We start from the raw sequence: 19,637 nt of genomic DNA on the forward strand, positions 1-19,637 counted from the left end.
TGGTCGTAAACCCCTGTTCTCAAGCAGTCCTCAGTCCTCCTACCTTGGCCTCCTAAAGTGCTGGGATTATAAGTGTGAGCCACTGTGCCCAGCTTGTTTCCATCTTTTGGTATTAGAAACAGTATTAAATGAGAAACCTTGACCTCGTATTCACAGATGACGTCAATCTACCTAATAGCATTTTGCATCCATCCTGCAGGCTGGCTGCTGGCTCTACCAGGTTCTGTGCTGGCATCCTGAGCACTGCCAGGCACTTGACCATTGAGCAGAAGATGGCAGACTACTCAAGCAAACTCTACCATCAGTTAGAGCAAGAAACAGGGATCCAAACAGGTAAGCAAGTATCTTCCATTTACTGCTTTGCCTGTCGTCGAGATTGTTATATTCAGTTCTGTATTTGGTCCTCTGCCAGATGTGCCTGCTGCTTTGGTAATTAAAACTTGGGTTGGCCGGGCATGGTGGTTCACGCCTGTAATCCCAGCACTTTGGGAGTCCGAGGCGGGTGGATCACGAGGTCAGGAGATCGAGACCATCGTGGCTAACACGGTGAAACCCCATCTCTACTAAGAAATTAAGAAAATATGTAAATTATCCTTACTGTACTTCTTTTGAAAATAAGATACCAAATTACTTCAACTTTTTCTTCATAAGAATTAAGAGTCATTGCATTTTAGGAGGATTGTCATTGGCTCAAGTATAATTATGGTTCTATATCAGGTGTGTTGATTACAGACAACAGAAATTGACTCTGGACAACTTGGAGCTTGTTGGGAGGAGCTTGGGGCCTGTGGAGTTGGCAGGAGGCTGCCAGCTGGAGGCAGCCTGGAAGCCAGGATGTGGGGACTGCACCGCAGGCAGTCCCTCAGCCAGAACAGGAGCAGCCTGGCCTGGATGATGCAGCCCTTGAGATAGTGACCTCTAGCCATTCACCTACGTGCTCAAGACTGACTATTCCAGGAGGGTCTGATTGGATAAGCTTAGGTCACATGCCCACTGTTTGGCTATAGTGGGGAAGGAGAAGGGAGAATCTGACCCTTGGTAGCTGATGTTATTGTGAGTGGCCTTTGGCAAGGATTACACTCCCCCAAGACTAGGAGGAGAAAGGGTGAAATTGCCTAAAAGGAGGGCAGAATAGGGATGGTCGAATCCCCGCCCAAAACTGTCTTTTTTTTTTTTTTTTTTTTTTTTTTTTCTAAAAGACAAAGTCTGACTCTGTCGCCCAGGCTAGAGTGCAGTGGTGCAATTTTGACCCACTCTAACCTCCACCTCCTGGGTTCAAGCAGTTCTCCTGCCTCAGCCTCCCCGGCAGCTGGGATTACAGGCGTGCACCACTACACCTGGCTAATTTTTATATTTTTAGTAGGGATAGGGTTTCACCATGCTGGCCAGGCTGGTCTCAAACTACTGACCTCAGATCATCCGCCCCACTCAGCCTCCCAAAGTGCTGGGATTACAAGTGTGAGCCACTACACCTGGCCTAGAATCTCATTTGATCCTCACAACCTCACAAAACTGTGAGCTGAGAATGTTTGGTTAGGGCATGGAGCCTTAGTGCATCTGAAGTTCTTAGAATTTTGCATAGAATCTCAGAGAAGTTGATTTACCTGCCCAAGGATATTGAGTGGCAGTCCCAGGATTCATCACAGGTCTTCTAACCTATAATCTAGTGGCATTTCCACTCCCCCATCCTACATTTGGTCTGATCTGTCTCATTTGGGCTCATTTTTCTTACAGGTTACACAAGGACAGGCTCAATCTTTCTGGCCCAAACTCAGGATCGACTGATCTCCCTGAAGCGCATCAACGCAGGGCTGAAGTACGTAAGAGTCTAGAAGCGTGTCCTGACTTTACCACACTGGCCTCTGCCAAAGAGCCTGTGAATGTCATTGTCCCTTGTGTTCTATGGCAGTGTTATAGGTATCCCTTCTGAGATCATCTCCCCCAAGAAAGTGGCCGAGCTTCACCATCTCCTCAACGTGCACGACCTGGTGGGGGCCATGCATGTTCCTGAGGATGCAGTGGTGTCTTCTGCTGACGTGGCTCTTGCCCTGGCAAGTGCTGCCTCCCAAAATGGTGAGCAGGTTTTTGCATTTTCTTAAGATAGGTTAGCAGGGAAGACATTACCTAAGGAAGTGTCTCACAGTAGGTAGTGACACCAACTCAAGTTTGGAAAGATTATCCTCTTTGGGGTACTCAGCCTCCATTTTGAACACTTACAATTTTATTTATCTGTTAATGAGTGTTTTCCCTCAGGGCCACATTTTTAAAGTTCCAAAGAAATGCTTTTAGTGCTAATTAATGCCCCGTTTTTGGAGACGGAGCCTCACTCTTTTTGCCCAGGCTGGAGTGCCAATGGCACAATCTTGGCTCACTGCAACCTTTGCCTCCTGGGTTCATGTGATCCTCCTGCTTCAGCCTCCCGAGTAGGTGGGACTACAGGCATGCACCACTACACCCGGCTAACTTTTTTTGTGTATTTTTAGTAGAGACGGGGTTTCGCCGTGTTGGCCAGGCTGGTCTTGAACTCCTGACCTCAGATGATGCACCTGCCTCAGCCTCCCTAAATGCTGGGATTACAGGCGTGAGCCACTGTGCCCTGCCAATTAATGCCCTTTGGACTTAAGGTAATATTTTCCCCCACAGGACTTGAGAAGCTCAAGGTGAAAACACACCTTGGAAGTTTAATCCACACCTGAAATCATGAGCCCATGTTGCATTGAATGAGGGGAAGACTTAACTAGTGTCCAGGGTATCATATCCATGGTATGAGCAGGTTAGCACTTAAGGCGCACTATTTACATCTTCTCCTCTCTGCTCCATAGTTTATGATTCCAGGAATTTAATTATTGTGTTCCAAAGTCTGTTTTTAAACTGACTTGATATTTTCAATCTTGAGCAAGGCCCATTTACATAGTCTCAGGATGTGATTCTAGGGTTTTTTGTTTTTTTAAATGAAAGCATTGAGCTGGGCGTGGTGTCTCACGCCTGTAATCCCAGCACTTTGGGAGGCCAAGGCGGGCGGATCACCTGAGGCCAGGAGTTCAAGACCAGCCTGACCAACATGGTAAAACCCCATCTCTATTAAAAATACAAAAATTAGCCGGGCATGGTGGTGCATGCCTGTAGTCCCAGCTACTTGAGAGGCTGAGGCAGGAGAATTGCTTGAGCCCAGGAGGCAGAGAGCGAGCCAAGATCGCACCACTACACTCCACCCTTGGCGACAAAGCAAGACTCTGTCTCAAAAATAAAATAAAATTTTAAAAAAATTAAAGCATTGACTTGACTTTGTCAGTGTTTCTTCTGGGTGGAGAACCTGCTGCACATGCCTTCATTCTGGAACATCAGATGAAGCACCAACTCTTTCTTTACCTTGGAACAGGTGTTCAGATCTATGACCGGACATCTGTTCTTCATGTAATGGTCAAAAAAGGTCAAGTTACTGGAGTGGAGACAGATAAAGGACAGATTGAATGCCAGTATTTTGTCAACTGTGCTGGCCAGGTAGGTCAGCACCAACACTGATTTTCTTATTTAACGTTTGCCTCCAAGATTTTTTTGGTGTAGAGAAGTAAGATTAGTATTGCGATTGGTTATACAGATACCAGTAACTACGCTGTTTCTTGTAGGGTATTCTAAATCAGAAACCATACTTAGTCTGCAAATAGAAGCATGTGTGACCTTGTCCTTCCTCCACACTGGGTTGATGGGTGCTATCCTGGTCAGGAAGGCCAGCAAATGGTCAGGCATTGACGTGAATCCTTGGCGCCGGGTCTTGGTGTTACATTTCATTCTACAACCTAGCAAATAACATATTAGGCTATTTTATTGTGTCAGGAATGTGGACACTAATTTCCAGGACACTGCTGCTTTTAAAGCAGATTGGCTCTTGCCTTCCATGCTATGATCCCGAAGTCAACTAAGAAATACTTTTGCCATGTGAAGTTCATTTAGTGATTGCTATTTGGGGTTTGTAGTTGAGCCCAGGCATTTTATCAAAAGGACCTCCTTTGGTTCCCATGAGCTCCTTTGACTAGCTGGTAAATGTCTCTTCCTTTGATCTCAAAGTAATTTTTATGGCTTAAAAAATGTAGTATTGCTCCCCATCCAAATAACTGAACTAAAGCAGGCTGACTTCCCACACCTGACACTGTAGCAAGAGCACACACAAGCCACTTGGAATTAATCTCAAGAGGCTGAACTTGCTCATTTTTATTTCTGTTCCTCTTCCCACCCACAAATCAACCTGTCCATTTGTAGTGGGCATACGAGCTGGGTCTGTCCAACGAGGAGCCGGTTAGTATCCCGCTACATGCCTGCGAACACTTCTACCTCCTGACTCGCCCCTTGGAGACCCCTCTGCAGAGCAGCACACCAAGTGAGGACTTGCACTTTTTTAAAAAATCTTGTTTCTTTGCCAATATCCTGTCCTCTGAAAAGGAAAACTTCTGCTAAGGACAGACTGTCTGAAAGAGTCTCATTTCTAGAGCATGTTACAGGGAGGTGGACCCAATTCTGACTTTTCTTTATTAACTCTTTATGAAAGGATGGCCAAAATTTCCATTAATAAATTTTTTTGTTTTTGTTTTTGTTTTGCAAGCTAATTTTAGTCCTAAACAGAGGTCATTGAGAATATTTGGACTGTCTTGTTGACTTTTTAACTTGAATGCTATAGATTGTAGAAATGTCATAGGTAAACGATAGACTTAGGTGGGTTCGTAGTTCCAAGCACTATAGGAGAGGGTTCTCACATCCTTTTGACGGTCTTCATGCCTAGAATGGGCTCTGCAATCCCCCTTTCTGTTAAACTTTCGCTTGGCACAATGGGAGTTATGTGGTTTGCTTGTGGGGACTAGTCAAAGCTTCTGGGTAAGGGATAATCAGAGAAACAGTCTCCACTGAAAGTCTAAATGGGAGGATCTTCCCCCTTGACCTCAAAAGGTATTTTAAAGCTAATGAATGCCTGTGTTCATTGAATGTTCTTTCATTAGTAAAGCCATTAATGGGTGTTTTTGTTTGGTTTTTCTGTCCATTTAGAAAGCCAACTTGCCTCTAAACCCTTGTTTTTTCTCCCACTCCCCACTCCATGTCATTTCTCCACCTCAGCTATTGTGGATGCTGATGGAAGAATTTATATTCGGAACTGGCAGGGTGGCATCTTGTCTGGGGGCTTTGAGAAGAACCCGAAACCAATTTTCACTGAGGGCAAGAACCAGCTGGAGATTCAGAATCTACAGGAAGACTGGGATCACTTTGGTATGTGAACTGCATTATAACAGTAGTGGCTTATATTTGTTTAAGATGTTACATTTTTAAAAGTATTTTGAAGAATAGTTCCTTGTTTAATGTTTATAACATGAGGTACAACAGTGGCTACAGAGGGTGAGTTTGCCTGGTCTAAGGATGGAGTTACTAGGTAGCAGATTCAGGGGACTAAAATCTTAGTTAATGGATATTTGCCTTATTCTTTTTAAATTTTATTCTTAGTTTTACTTTTTTTTTTTATTTCTTGAGACAGAGCCTTGCTCTGTGCTCAGACTGGAGTGCAGTTGCACAATTATAGCTCACTGCAGCCTCAAACTCCTGGTCTCATAGCTTTTTTTTTTTCTTTTTGGTAGAGACATGGTCTCGCCATGTTGCCCAGGTTGATCTCGAGCTCCGAGGTTCAAGTGATCCTTTCACCTTGGCTTCCCAAAGTGCCAAGATTACAGACGTGAGCCACTGTGCCTAGCCCTTTGTGTGTGTGTGTGTGTGTGTGTGTGTGTGTGTGTGTGTGTGTGTAGTCATCTCTATCATTTTGTGTGTGTGTGAGATGGGTTCTTTCCCTGTCACCTAGGCTGGAGTGCAGTGGCATGATCATAGCTCACTGTAGCCTCAAATTCGTGAGCTCAGGCAATCCTGCCACATCAGCCTCCCAAGCAGCTGGGACCACAGGTGCTTGCCACCATGCCCAGCTAATGTTTAAATTTTTTGTTAAGATGGGGTCTCGCTGTGTTTCCTAGGCTGGTCTTTTGAACTCTTGGGCTCAGTCAGTCCTCCTGCCTCAGCTTCCCAAAGTGCTGTGATTAGGGGCATGAGCCATGATACCCGCTTTTTTTTTTGAGGTGGAGTCTCACTCTGTTGCCCAGGCTGGAGTGCAGTGGTGTGATCTTGGCTCACTGCAACCTCTGCCTCACCGATTCAAGCAATTCTCCTGCCTCAGCCTCCAGAGTAGGTGGTAGGTGGGATTACAAGCGCCTGCCACCACTCCCGACTAATTTTTGTATTTTTGGTAGAGACAGGGTTTCACCATGTTGATCAGGCTGGTCTTGAACTCCTGACCTCAGGTGATCTGCCTGCCTCGGCCTCCCAAAGTGCTGGGATTACAGGCATGAGCCAATGCTCCTGGCCTTTTTTTTTTTTTTTTTTTTTTTTTTTTTTTTTTTTTTGAGATAAGAGTCTTGCTCTGTCACCCAGACTGGAGTGCAGTGGCACAATCTTGGCTCACTCCAACCTTCACCTCCTAGGTTCAAGTGATTCTCATGCCTCAGCCTCCTGAGTAGCTGGGATTACAGGCGTGCACCAACATTTCCAGCTAATTTATGTATTTTTAGTAGAGTCGGGGTTTTACCATGTTGGCCAGGCTGGTCTTGAAATCCTGGCCTCAAGTGATCTGCCTGCCTTGGTCTCCCAAAGTGCTGGGATTACAGGCGTGAGCCACTGTGCCCAGCTCTGCTTCTTTTTTTTTTTTTTTTTTTTTTGAGATGGAGTTTCACTCTTGTTGCCCAGGCTGGAGTTCAGTGGTGCGATCTCGGCTCACCGCAACGTCCGCCTCCCGGGTTCAAGCGATTCTCCTGCCTCAGCCTCCTGAGTAGCTGGGATTACAGGAATGCGCCACCATGCCCGGCTAATTTTGTATTTTTAGTAGAGACAGGGTTTCTCCATGTTGGTCAGGCTTGTCTCAAACTCCCGACCTCAGGAGATCTGCCCGCCTGGGCCTCCTAAAGTGCTGGGATTATAGGCGTGAGCCACCACGGCCGACCCCTGCTTATTCTTTATTCACCTAAAATCATTGTTGAGATTTTAGGTTTTAGGAGGAGACTTCTTTCGGTAGGACTTCATATAAAATTGAAGAGTTCTTTAGAAAACAGAATTATTTTGTTTTGTTTTTCAGAATTGTTTTGTTAGTGTAGTCTTTTATTAAATTTTAAAATAATTTTACTTATTTATTTATGTCTTCATTTATTCATTTTGAGATGGAGTCTCGCCCTGTTGGCCAGGCTGGAGTGCAGTGGTGTGATCTTAGCTCACTGCATCCTCCGCCTGCTGGGTTCAAGCAATTCTCCTGCCTCAGCTTCCTGGGTAGCTGGAATTACAGGCGCCTACCACAACGCAGAGCCAATTTTTGTGTTTTTAGTAGAGATAGGGTGTCACAATTTAGCCAGGCTGGTCTTGAACTTCTGACCTCAAGTGATGTGCCCGCCTCGGCCTCCCAAAGTGCTGGGATTACAGGCATGAGCCACCACACCTGGCCTTTAAGGCCTGTAATCCCAGCACTTTGGGAGGCCGAGGCAGGTGGATCGTCTGAGGTCAGGAGTTCGAGACCAGCCTGGTTAACATGGTGAAAACCTGTCTCTACTAAAAATATAAAAATTAGCTGGATGTGGTGGCGTGCATCTGTAATCCCAGCTACCTGGGAGGCTGAGGCAGGAGAATCGCTGGAAACCGGGAGGCAGAGGCTGCAGTGAGCTGAGATCGCACCACTGCACTCCAGCCTGGGTGACAGAGCGAGACGCCATCTCAAAAAAAAAAAAAAAAAAATGGGCCCGCCGTGGTGGCTCATGCCTGTAATCCCAGCACTTTGGGAGGCCGAGGCGGGCGGATCACGAGGTCAGGAGATGGAGACCATCATGGCTAACATGGTGAAACCCCGTCTCCACTAAAAAAATAGAAAAAATTATCTGGGCGTGGTGGTGGGCACCTGTAGTCCAGCTACTCGGGAGGCTGAGGCAGGAGAATGGCGTGAACCCGGGAGGCGGAGCTTGCAGTGAGCCAAGATCGCGCCACTGCACTCCAGCCTGGGTGACAGAGCGAGACTCCATCTCAAATAATAATAATAATAATAATAATAATAATAATAATAATAATAATATAGTTACCTAGTTCCAAATTTAAAAAGATTAAAGAGTCTCTAATGAAGAATTTCCCTCTGACCTTTGATGGGCTTTTTTAATTCTTATGGGAAATTTCAAACTTTTAAAAGTGGGTAGAAGCTGGGCACAGTGGCTTGCACCTGTAATTCCGTCACTTTGGGGGGCCGAGATGGGAGGATCACTGGAGCCCAGGAAGTCAAGACCCGCCTGGGCAACATGGCGAGACTGGAGACTGTGTGTCCACTAAATAAACCTGGTGAGAGTAGTGTGATGAGCCTCCATGTACCCATTATCCAGCTCTGGTCTGGTTTCATCTTTTTCTCCTGTCTGTTGGATTATGCCTTGATGGTAGATTTCCTTTAAAGCAGGGTGAAAGTCTGTCTTTTGCAGCTATTCCAATGCAGAACATTGCCTTATTTTTTTTTTTTTTTTTTTTTTTTTTTCTGAGATGGAGTTTCACTCTATTGCCCAGGCTGGAGTGCAGTGTCACAATCTCTGCTCACTTCAACCACTGCCTCAGATTCAGGCGATTTTCCTGCCTCAGCCTCCCGAGTAGCTGGGACTACAGGCTTCCACCATCACGACTGGCTAATTTTTGTATTTTTAGTAGCGACGAGGCTTCACCATTTTGGCCAGACTGCTCTTGAACTCCTGACCTCAAGTGATCCATCCACCTTGGCCTCCCAAAGTGCTGGGGTTACAGACGCGAGCCACCGTGCCCAGCTCAGAACATCACCTTTTATTAAAATCTCTGTGGCCGCCGTTTAAGAGGTTTTCCACTCACACTGATCCCTTTGAGATTATCTGTAGCTACGTTTTACTTGCTATTCTCTGCTGCTTTCCTTTCTAACCAGTATCTTTTTTCCTCAGTCTTTATACCAAGTATTTTGCAGCTGTATCCTGTAATTCTACCAAGGTTCCTGCTTTGTGATAAATGGCCCAGTTGGCTCGTCTTTAAAAAAAACCTCTTCCAGCCGGGCGCAGTGGCTCACACCTATAATCCTAGCACTTTGGGAGGCCTAGGCGGGCAGATCACTTGAGGTCAAGAGTTCAAAACTAGTGTGGCCATCATGGTAAAACCCCATCTCTACTAAAAATACAAAAAATTAGCTGGGCATGGTGGTGCACGCCTGTAATCCGAGCTACTTGGCAGGCTGAGGCAAGAGAATCGCTTGAACCTGGGAGGCAGAGGTTGCAGTGAGCCGAGATTGTGCCACCGCACTCCAGCCAGGGTGACAGTGAGACTTCGCCTCAAAAAAAAAAAAAATTTCAAGAGGTTTTCTGAAAGGAGAGGGTGTAAAAAAGTAGAGGGGTTGAAAGTGGCTTAATTCCTTAACGGTGAGAACTCTATTTGGTTTTGTTGTTTTTGCTCAGAGCCTCTGTTGAGTTCCCTTCTGAGGAGGATGCCAGAATTAGAGACTCTGGAGATCATGAAGTTGGTGAATTGCCCAGAGACCTTCACACCAGACATGAGGTGCATCATGGGCGAGTCTCCTGCAGTGCAGGGCTACTTTGTCCTGGCAGGAATGAACTCTGCTGGCCTTTCATTTGGTGGAGGAGCCGGAAAGTAAGTCTCTCTCACTCAAAGTCAGCTGTGAACATAAGTCAGCTTGCTGGGTCTTTTCCCTTCTAGAATTACTTGTTGTTAACATGGTATGTGGTATATTTAATCTAGTATGTTAAGACTAATAAGAAGATACATGTAATTTTGGAGTTGTCCGTTTCTAAGTATGGGAGGCTCCACATGTTCCAGAAATGTCATCGGGCAAAATGTTTTTGCAACTTGTCTTTTGGAGTTAGCCACAGATCCTGTGGGATATTCTTTTATATCTTTTCAGTTGTAACAAATATTGGTCATTTGAGTGTGTATTTGAGTTTGGCAGCCAAGTATGTTGATTGAGGTACGTATTTGAACTAGGTAATACATGGTTTGTTTGTTTTTTTAGAGAGTCTTGCTCTGTCGCCTAGGCTGGAATGCAGTAACATGATCTTGGCTCACTGCAACCCCCACCTCCTGGGTTTAGGCTATTGTCCTACCTCAGCCTCCCAAGTAGCTGGGATTACAGGCGTGTGCCAGCACACCTGGCTAATTTTTTTATTTTTAGTAGAGACAGGGTTTCACCATGTTAGCCAGGCTGGTCTTGAACTCCTGACCTCAAGTGATCCACCTGCCTTGGCCTCCCCAAGTGCTGGGATTACAGGCATGAGCCACGGTGCCCAGCCACAAGTTTTTATTTAAAAATTAGACACTAGGCCAGGCATGGTGGCTCATGCCTGTAATCCCAGCACTTTGGGAGGCCGAGGTGGGCAGATCACAAGGTCACAAGATCGAGACCATCCTGGCTAACACAGTGAAACCCCGTTTCTACTTAAAATACAAAAACAAAATTAGCCGGGCGTTGTGACGGGTGCCTGTGGTCCCAGCTACTCGGGAGGCTGAGACAGGAGAATGGCGTGAACCCGGGAGGCAGAGGTTGCAGTGAGCCAAGATCGCGCCACTGCACTCCAGCCTGGGCGACAGAGCGAGACTCCATCTCAAAAAAAATAATAAAATAAGACACTAATGAACATTAAATAAGCCAGTCACAAAAGGACAAATACTGTATGGTTCCACTTATATGAAGTTCCTAGAATTGTCAGATCATAGAGACAGAAAGTACAATGGTGGTTGCCAGAGGCAGCGGGAGGGGAGCTATTCTTGAATGAGCACGGAGTTCCAGAAATGCAAGAGGAAAAGAGTTCTAGGATGGATGGTGGTGAGGGTTACACTGCAGCATGAATGTACCCACTGCCACTGAACTGAACACTTACAAATGGGTAAGATGGTAGCCATGATGAAAAGTTTATTTTAAATTTATGAGACCAGTTTTCTCGAGTTATTTGTAGAATGGCTCTGAAAACAATTACAGAAGAGGAGTTACAAAAACATTTGGAGCAAAGGAGATGTGGTCACATAACTGTATAATTTCCTTGAGGTGACAGAAAAAAAACCATTGGATATTTAGAGTATATTTGTATGTGTTTTAGTCTTATTTCTTCATAGATGAGGCTTATAACTTTTTTTGAAACAAGATCTTACTCTCACCCAGGCTGGAGTGCAGTGGCACCATCATAGCTCACTGCAGCGTCAAATTCCTGGGCTCAAGGGATCATCCCACATCAGACTCCAGAAGAGCTAGAACTACAAGCATGTGCCACCATACCCAGCTTTTTTTGTTGTTGTTGTTTTTTTTTGAGACGGAGTTTCGCTCTTGTTGCCCAGGCTGGAGTGCAATGACACAATCTCGGCTCACCGCAACCTCCGCCTCCTGGGTTCAAGCGATTCTCCTGCCTCAGCCTCCCGAGTAGCTGGGATTACAGGCATGTGCCATCACGCCAACTAATTTTGTTTTTTTTTTTTTTTTTTTTTTTTGAGATGGAGTTTCGCTCTTGTTGCCCAGGCTGGAGTGCAATGGCATGATCTTGGCTCACTGTAACCTCTGCCTCCCAGGTTCAAGCAATTCTCCTTCCTCAGCCTCCCTAGTAGCTGGGATTACAGGCGTGTGCCACCATGCGAGCTAATTTTGTATTTTTAATGGAGACAGGATTTCTCCACATTGGTCAGGCTTGTCTCAAACTCCTGACCTCAGGTGATCCATCCTCCTTGACCTCCCAAAGTGCTGGGATTACAGGTGTGAGCCACCCGGCTCACTTTGAAACTTTTTTTTTTTTTTGTAGAGACGGGGTCTTTCTATGTTGCCCAGGCTGGTCTGAAACTCCTGACTTCAAGCAATCCCCTGCCTCAGCCTCCCAAAGTTCTGGGATTACAGGCATCAGCCAATGTGTCTGGCCGGCTTGTATGTTAAATACTTCCTAGGGAATCTTACCATCTGGGGTAAAATCCTCATAGTAGTCTTCTGAGAGCAGTACACAGACCCATGTTCGTTTCTTCAGAAAAGTTAAGGAAAGTGCCCAAAACTATTCAGCTGGTCTATGGCAATTTAGGATCTTTTGATTCTCTTAGTTCTCGATTTGTAGAATATTACTTTTATCTTCTCAAATCTCACACCTGAGCCCCAACAAGTGCCCTCTGTCTATACAGGTACCTTGCTGAATGGATGGTACATGGTTATCCCTCAGAAAACGTTTGGGAATTGGACCTGAAACGTTTTGGAGCCCTCCAGAGCAGCCGCACCTTTCTCCGCCACCGGGTCATGGAAGTCATGCGTAAGTGAAGCTGTATCGCAATTACGAATCAAGCTACAACATGTACTCTTTCACTTCAGAAGTGAGTTAATTATCAGGGAGGAAATGTCTGTAATAGGTCTGAGATCCTAACAGGCACAACGAAGAATCGAATGCCATTTTTTCACACTTTGTTACCACCTGTGTCCCACTTAGTAACCTTCATCTCTGCTATGAAACTTAGTAAGGTTTAGGACCCTGACCTTTCTCCCATCATTTCTACCTACTAATGTGGAATGCTGAATGTGAATATAGGCCAAGTCATGCCGTGACACGTAGCTCTATACCTCCAGAGAGGGACGATAGCAGCTTGGCAGGATTGACTTTCCTTCTGGAGCATGCCGGATACACTGGGTAATTTTGAAAATTAGACTACATTAGCCTGGAAATTGGGCCGGACGCAGTGGCTCATCCCTTTAATCCCAGCACTTCGGGAGGCTGGGGCGGGCGGATCACCTGAGGTCAGGAGTTTGAGACCAGCCTGACCAACATGGAGAAACCCTATCTCTACTAAAAATACAAAAATTAGTGTGGCACGGTGGCGCGTGCCTGTAATCCCAGCTACTCGGGAGGCTGAGGCGGGAGAATCGCTTAAACCCAGGAGGCGGAGGTTGCAGTGAGCCGAGATTGTGCCACTGCACTCCAGCCTGGGCAACAAGAGCAAAACTCTGTCTCAAAAAAAAAAAAAAAAAAAAAAAAGACTATGTTAGCCTGGGAAGGTCTTTTGAATAGAAACAACTCCAGAGTCTAGTGGCTATTGGCTACTCAGGTCTAGAATCTGTGTCTTGGGATTTGATAGACTACTCTTCTCTGTTCTAGCTTTGATGTATGATCTGAAGGTTCCCCGCTGGGACTTCCAGACTGGTAGGCAGTTACGCACCTCTCCTCTCTACGACCGGCTGGATGCACAGGGAGCCAGGTGGATGGAGAAACATGGATTTGAGAGGCCAAAGTACTTTGTTCCCCCTGGCAAGGGTAAGAAGTCACATTCTCATTTTTGCTCCTTTTTTTTTTTTTTTTGGTCCTGGGAATTAATAAAATATATTTTCAAATGCATAGGCTAGAATGTGTTCACAGGAGAATAAGAACCAACTGGACTACGCTAAACTCTACATAAACTCTACAGGGAGACTCCCCATTGTAAGTCCCCTCATTTTCTCTCCACCTTGTGATTTTTCCATTCCGTAGACCTCCTGGCATTGGAGCAGAGCAAGACTTTCTATAAGCCAGATTGGTTTGACATCGTGGAGTCTGAAGTCAAGTGCTGTAAGGAAGCTGTGTGTGTCATTGACATGTCCTCTTTCACAAAGTTTGAGATAACAGTAAGTATTTGGGAACCAAAATAATGGATTAGGAAACTTTGCATATTTATTGAATGCCTTTTGTTTTTCATCTTCAAAACTGATTCCTGACTGGGTACAATGGGTGATGCCTGTATACCCAGCACTTTGGGAGGCCAAGGGGGCGTGGATCACCTGAGGTCAGGAGTTCCAGACCAGCCTGGCCAAGATGGTGAAACCCTGTTTCTACTAAAAATATAAAAATTAAGGCCAGGAATGGTGGCTCACGCCTGTAATCCCAGCAGTTTGGGAGGCCGAGACCAGTGGATCACCTGAGATGAGGAGTTCAAGACCAGCCTGGCCAATGTGGAGAAACCGTCTCTACCAAAAATACAAAAAATTAACCAGGCGTGGTGGCGGGCACTTGTAATCCCAGCTACTCAGGAGACTGAGGCAGGAGAATCGCATGAACTCACGAGGTGGAGGTTGCAGTGAACTGAGGTTGCGCCACTGCACTCAGCCTGGGCAACAGAGTGAGACTCCATCTCAAAAAAAAACAAAACAAAACAAAACACTGATTTCTTAAGAATTCTGGTATATTTTAGTGTTTCATCTGTATTCTAACATTTTTCTGAAATTTTAGCTCCTTGTTTCCGGTTTTTAGTTTGCTAGAGAGGCCTGTTTATCATAAGAATCAATAGCTAGCGTTCCCTGGAGCTTCTTGCAGTGGAGTAGGTCTGCAAATGTTGTCACATGGGAATTGGCTGATTGAATTTTCTCAGTGAGGTTCATCGCTGGTGAGGCCATGTGGCCCAGCCAGGTGCTCTCATGCTGGCTCTCTCTGTTTCATTCCCTAACTCTGCAGTCCACTGGGGATCAGGCTTTAGAAGTTCTACAGTACCTCTTCTCCAATGACCTGGATGTGCCCGTGGGCCACATTGTGCATACCGGCATGCTCAACGAGGGTGGAGGGTATGAAAATGACTGCAGCATAGCACGACTGAACAAGCGCAGGTGAGATGAGCTGCCATCCCGCTGTGCTCCCTCCAACGTGTTGATTCCTCAGGGGTACTGTAGCAGAGGCTCTCAGGCGCTTCTCCAGGAACCATAAATCCCAGGGACTAAGAATCATTACATGAAATCAAAGCCAGTTTATTAGCAGTCCTAAACAAAAAGAAATCACCAGGAGGAAAAGAAAAAAAAGCCCACCAGATTATGTACCCTGCTGGGAGAAGATGCCTTGTCTTTTTTTTTTTTTTTTTTTGAGACAGGGTCTCACTTTGTCACCCAGGCTGCAGTGCAGTGATGCGATCATGGATCCCTGCAGCCTTGACCTCCTGGGCTCAAGTGATCCTCCCACCTCAACTTTCCAAGTAGCTGGGACCACAGGTACATGCCACCACACCCAGCCAATTTTTGTATATTTTGTAGAGATAGGGTTTTGCCACATTGCCCAGGCTGATTTTGAACACCTGAGCTCAAGCAATCTGCCCACCTTGGCCTCCAAAGTGCTGGGATTACAGCACTCATGAGCTCATGAGCCACTGTGCCCAGCCAATGTCTTACGTTAGTAAATCTGTATAATTTCTTGGCACTAACAGGAAGCCAGAATTTTGTTTTGTTGTTAGGTGGTGTATCCTAGAATGGTGCTACTGGCCTTCTGTGAAAGCTAAGAAATCATTTCCTAGTGTTTGCCTCATTGCTTTGAAACCAAATAAGATTTGATTGCTTCCTGATCCTTTTGCTTCTACCTGGTTTTGATTATTTTGGTGTCTCACTTTTCAGTTTCTTCATGATCTCTCCAACCGACCAGCAGGTCCACTGTTGGGCCTGGCTTAAGAAACACATGCCGAAAGACAGCAACCTGCTCCTGGAGGACGTCACCTGGAAGTACACAGGTACGGGGGCCTCGGGCTCTGCCATGTGGAAAAGGCCAGCAGATGCAGATGTGTCCACGTTTGCCTTCTTTACATTTGACTCTTAAAAATGAACATTAGAGTTAGCATAAAAGAGGCTCTCTGGTCATAGAAAATTGATCTCTAGCGGGTGTGATGACTGACGCCTGTAATCCCAGCGCTTTTGGAGGCCGAGGTGGGAGGATCACTAGGTCAGGAGTTCGAGACCAACCTGGACTATATGGTGAAACCCCGTCTCTACTAGAAATACAAAAATTAGCTGGGTTTGGTGGCACACGCCTGTAATCCCAGCTACTTGGGAGGCTGAGGCAGGAGAATCACTTGAACCTGGGAGGCAGAGGTTGCAGGGAGCCCAGATTGCACCACTGCACTCCAGCCTAGGCGAGTGAGACTCCGTCTCAAAAAACAAGAAAAGAAAATTGAGGGCTGGACAACAGTGGCTTACACCTGTAATCCCAGCACTTTGGGAGGCTGAGGCGGGCAGATCACGAGGTCAGGAGTTCGAGACCAGCCTGGCCAACATGGTGAAACCCCATCTCTACTAAAAATACAAAAATTAGCTGGACATGGTGGTGCATGCCTGTAGTCCCAGCTACTCATGAGGCTGAAGCAGGAGAATCGCTTGAATCTGGGAGGAGGAGGTTGCAGTAAGCCAAGATCATGCCATTGCACCTCCACCTCCCGGGTTCAAGCAATTCTGCCTCAGCCTCCCAAGTAGCTGGGATTACAGGCGCCCACCACCACGCCGGGCTGATTTTTGTATTTTTAGTAGAGATGGGGTTTCACCATGTTGGCCAGGCTGGTCTTGAACTCCTGACCTCGTGATCCACCTGCCTTGGCCTCCCAAAGTGTTGGGATTACAGGCGTGAGCCACCACACCCGGCCCCAGTGAGTACCTAATTTTTAAGGTTGACTTGGTTCCCTGATTTTCTCACCCTCAGCAGTCTCGGCTTAACCCCTCCCACCTTCCCACCTAACTGATCTTGCCCCTTGGCCCCACCAGCGTTTGCTCTCCCAGGCCCTCATTCTCAATACCTTGTAGTAGCAAATATGATTTACATCCTGCTCCTGGATTGGCATACTACAGAATGTTACTGAACAAAAGTCATGTTCTAGCCTGTCTTAGGATGGATGACGTGTAATTAGCACGAGCTGATGTAACAAACGCTGGTGTCCGGAATAATGCTTTCCTTATCTAGTAAGCATTAGGGTATCTTTGAAGTGGATTTAGCTTCTCTGAATTTAAAGTCTGTATACTTTTTGGTTGGGCAGATCTCCACTGGGTACTGATTTAGGGTTGGGGCTTCTTCCATCACGTAGCCTTGCTGGGAAAAGGAGGAGAATGGGAATTGTGTGGGACGCTTATGGCCAGCCCTGCTGCGTTCAGCAGGCCCTGTTGGCAGAGGTGTATTCACCAGAATCAGGGTGCTTAGCATCCATCCTTGGAGTGTCTAAGCAAAGGGACATATTCCTGGTCTCAGCACCCAGGCCTGGCTATAGCTGAGCAAGTCTACAGTAGACCTTTCCCATTGGCTCAGCTGTTCAGAAGGAGAGCTGGACATCTCTTGTTCTTTTCCATTTAGCCCTCAATCTGATTGGCCCTCGAGCTGTGGATGTGCTGTCCGAGTTGTCCTATGCCCCTATGACTCCAGATCACTTCCCAAGCCTCTTTTGCAAGGTGAGTGCTGATAAAGTTCTGTTTCTTAAATGGGCAGAGAATGTGTGTTTCATAGCGGTGGCAGTTACATATTCTTACTATGGTGTTAACACCCACAAAGAGTGTCTTGGCTGGGTGAGGTGGCACATGCCTGTACTCCTAGCACTTTGGGAGGCCAAGGCAGGTGGATCACCCAAAGTCAGGAGTTTGAGACCAGCCTGGCCAACATGGTGAGACCCTGTCTCTGTTAAAAATACAAAAATTAGGTGGGTGTGGTCTCACGCACCTATAATCCCAGCTACTTGGGAGGCTGAGGCACGGGAATTGCTTGAATTCTGGAGGCAGAGGTTGCAGTGAGCCGAGAACACGCCACTGCACTCCACCTGGGTGACAGAGTGAGACTCTGTCTCAAATAAAAGAGTGTGCTGGTCAGGTGCAGTGACTCATGCCTGTAATCCCAGCACTTTAGGATTACATTTTATATTTATAAATAAATATAAAAATACAAAAATTAGCCAGGTGTGGTGGTGCATGCCTGTGGTGCCAGCTACTCAGGAGGCTGAGGCAGGAGAATGACTTGAACCTGGGAGGCAGATGTTGCAGTGAGCTGAGACTGTGGCATTGCACTCCAGGCTGGGCAATAGAGCAAGACTTTGTCTCAAAAAAAAAAAAAAAATGTGCTGCCCTTCATTAGCAAAGAAGTGACTGAGTGTATTTATTTATTTATTTATTTTGAGACAAAGTTTCACTCTTGTTGCGCAGGCTGGCATGCAATGGTGCAATCTCGGCTCACTGCAGCCTCCACTTCCCGGGTTCAGGCGATTCTCCTGTTTCAGCCTCCCGAGTAGCTGGGATTACAAGCACCCGTCACCATGCCCAGCTAACTTTTTGTATTTTTAGTAGAGACAGGGTTTCACCATGTTGGCCAGGCTGGTCTCCAACTCCTGACCTCAGGTGAACCACCCGCCTCAGCCTCCCAAAGTGCTGGAATTACAGGTGTGAGCCACTGCGCCCGGCCTTATTTGTTTATTTTTTACACTCCAAGCTTTCCTTATTTAATAAGCATTAGGATATCTTTGAAGTGGATTTAGCTTCTCTAAATGTAAAGTCTGTATGCTTTTTGGTTTCTGTAGCACTGGATTAAAATTTGAAGTTACAGGATTATGACACACACAAAAATGCCTGTCGAAGTTAGGTCCCTTCTCTCCATGCAGTGTGGCCTCTTTTCTGTACACAGAGTAACTTCTGTGTCTGTGGCATCTTCAGGGAAGAAGTGGCGTAGGTAAATCTCTGAACTTCTTACATAATTTTCTTTCCTATAAGTGGCAACCACAGCTGAGTGAAACAAACTGTAACCGAATGAAAGCAATGACAACGGAATCCTCCACAGGAAGCTGCTGAATAGAGAGGGCCAAACAGACAGACATCTTGGCAACCTGTAACAAGCAACTTCCAGGCCGTTACTGATGGAGACTCTTTGAAGTTCACCCAAAGTTGGGATCCACGTACAAATTGTTTCACAGTTTTCCTTCTTCTCCGAGGCAAAGTGAAAGCAACAGAAAACTCTCCACTGTTAGCCATCAGTGGATGATCAGTGTTAGCCTCCCAGTGTTTGCCCTGCTGCTTGGAGGAGTGACCCATATGCTCAACACCTGGCGAGTGCTGCATCCTGTCAGCCTCCTATGGAAGCGGTTCACTTCGGTGCTGTCCAGGACTTTCCACTTTCCTTTATAGGAACGGTGATTGTGTCAGTGGCTGCTGTTAGGGAACTGAGCTGCTATGTAACATGTTCTGAGAATCAGAAGCCCACCTTTGACCCCAGGATAGCAGATGAATTATGTCTGTGGGCATCGGGCATCATCTTTTGTATGGCAGGTGGCCAGGGTTTGTCTGCCGATTCCCCCAGAGAAGACACTCGCCTTGTCCTCATTGTGCCTGCTACCCCCGACTAACACAAGGACCTGGCAAATAGGAATATTTTGTGCTTGTCAAGGACTTTCCTCCACTCTCTACCATCAGCTTGGCTAAAACTCCTGAGGTGGTAACAGTAGCAAGCAGAGATGTCACAGAGGCATTGCTCCATTCTTGGTGCCTCAGGACCTGGAAGTTCACCACTTTCAGGATGAAATTCTTGACTTGACGTCTGTCTCCCTCAACAGTAAACAGAGGGTGCAGCACTAATGAAAGGTTTCCCCAGGCATCCCTTCCTTGACAAGCAATGTGAGTGCCCAGCCTGACTGCTGCCTTTGTCCCTGCAGGAGATGAGCGTGGGCTATGCAAATGGGATCCGGGTGATGAGCATGACGCACACAGGAGAGCCAGGATTCATGCTCTACATCCCCATAGAGGTGAGAGGGTACCCTTCCCTTCCCTTCCCTTCCCTTCCCTCCCCTCCCCTCCCCTCCCCTCCCCTCCCCTCCCCTTCCCTCCC

General features: G+C 46.5%; 1 protein-coding gene across 4 annotated transcripts in view; it reads left to right on the forward strand.

Annotated features, from left to right (window-relative positions):
* PDPR (pyruvate dehydrogenase phosphatase regulatory subunit) overlaps positions 1 to 19,637 on the forward strand; it is a 43,401-nt gene that overhangs the window by 13,478 nt on the left and 10,286 nt on the right. Inside the window, exons 3-16 of one of the 4 annotated variants that reach the window (XM_030829286.1) lie at positions 200 to 333; positions 1,735 to 1,816; positions 1,910 to 2,073; positions 3,380 to 3,501; positions 4,258 to 4,375; positions 5,104 to 5,253; positions 9,504 to 9,696; positions 12,211 to 12,335; positions 13,173 to 13,328; positions 13,542 to 13,675; positions 14,499 to 14,647; positions 15,419 to 15,531; positions 17,133 to 17,227; positions 19,465 to 19,554. In XM_030829286.1, coding sequence (XP_030685146.1) covers positions 200 to 333; positions 1,735 to 1,816; positions 1,910 to 2,073; positions 3,380 to 3,501; positions 4,258 to 4,375; positions 5,104 to 5,253; positions 9,504 to 9,696; positions 12,211 to 12,335; positions 13,173 to 13,328; positions 13,542 to 13,675; positions 14,499 to 14,647; positions 15,419 to 15,531; positions 17,133 to 17,227; positions 19,465 to 19,554 — 1,825 coding nt within the window. Of the gene's footprint in view, positions 1 to 197; positions 334 to 1,734; positions 2,074 to 3,379; positions 3,502 to 4,257; positions 4,376 to 5,103; positions 5,254 to 9,503; positions 9,697 to 12,210; positions 12,336 to 13,172; positions 13,329 to 13,541; positions 13,676 to 14,498; positions 14,648 to 15,418; positions 15,532 to 17,132; positions 17,228 to 19,464; positions 19,555 to 19,637 lie in introns of those variants that run through there. The other 3 variants (XM_030829299.1, XM_030829295.1, XM_030829302.1) reach the window with 3 other exon arrangements.

The sequence above is a fragment of the Nomascus leucogenys genome, chromosome 2, assembly GCF_006542625.1.
Source record: "Nomascus leucogenys isolate Asia chromosome 2, Asia_NLE_v1, whole genome shotgun sequence".
In the NCBI taxonomy this organism is placed as follows: Eukaryota; Metazoa; Chordata; class Mammalia; order Primates; family Hylobatidae; genus Nomascus; species Nomascus leucogenys.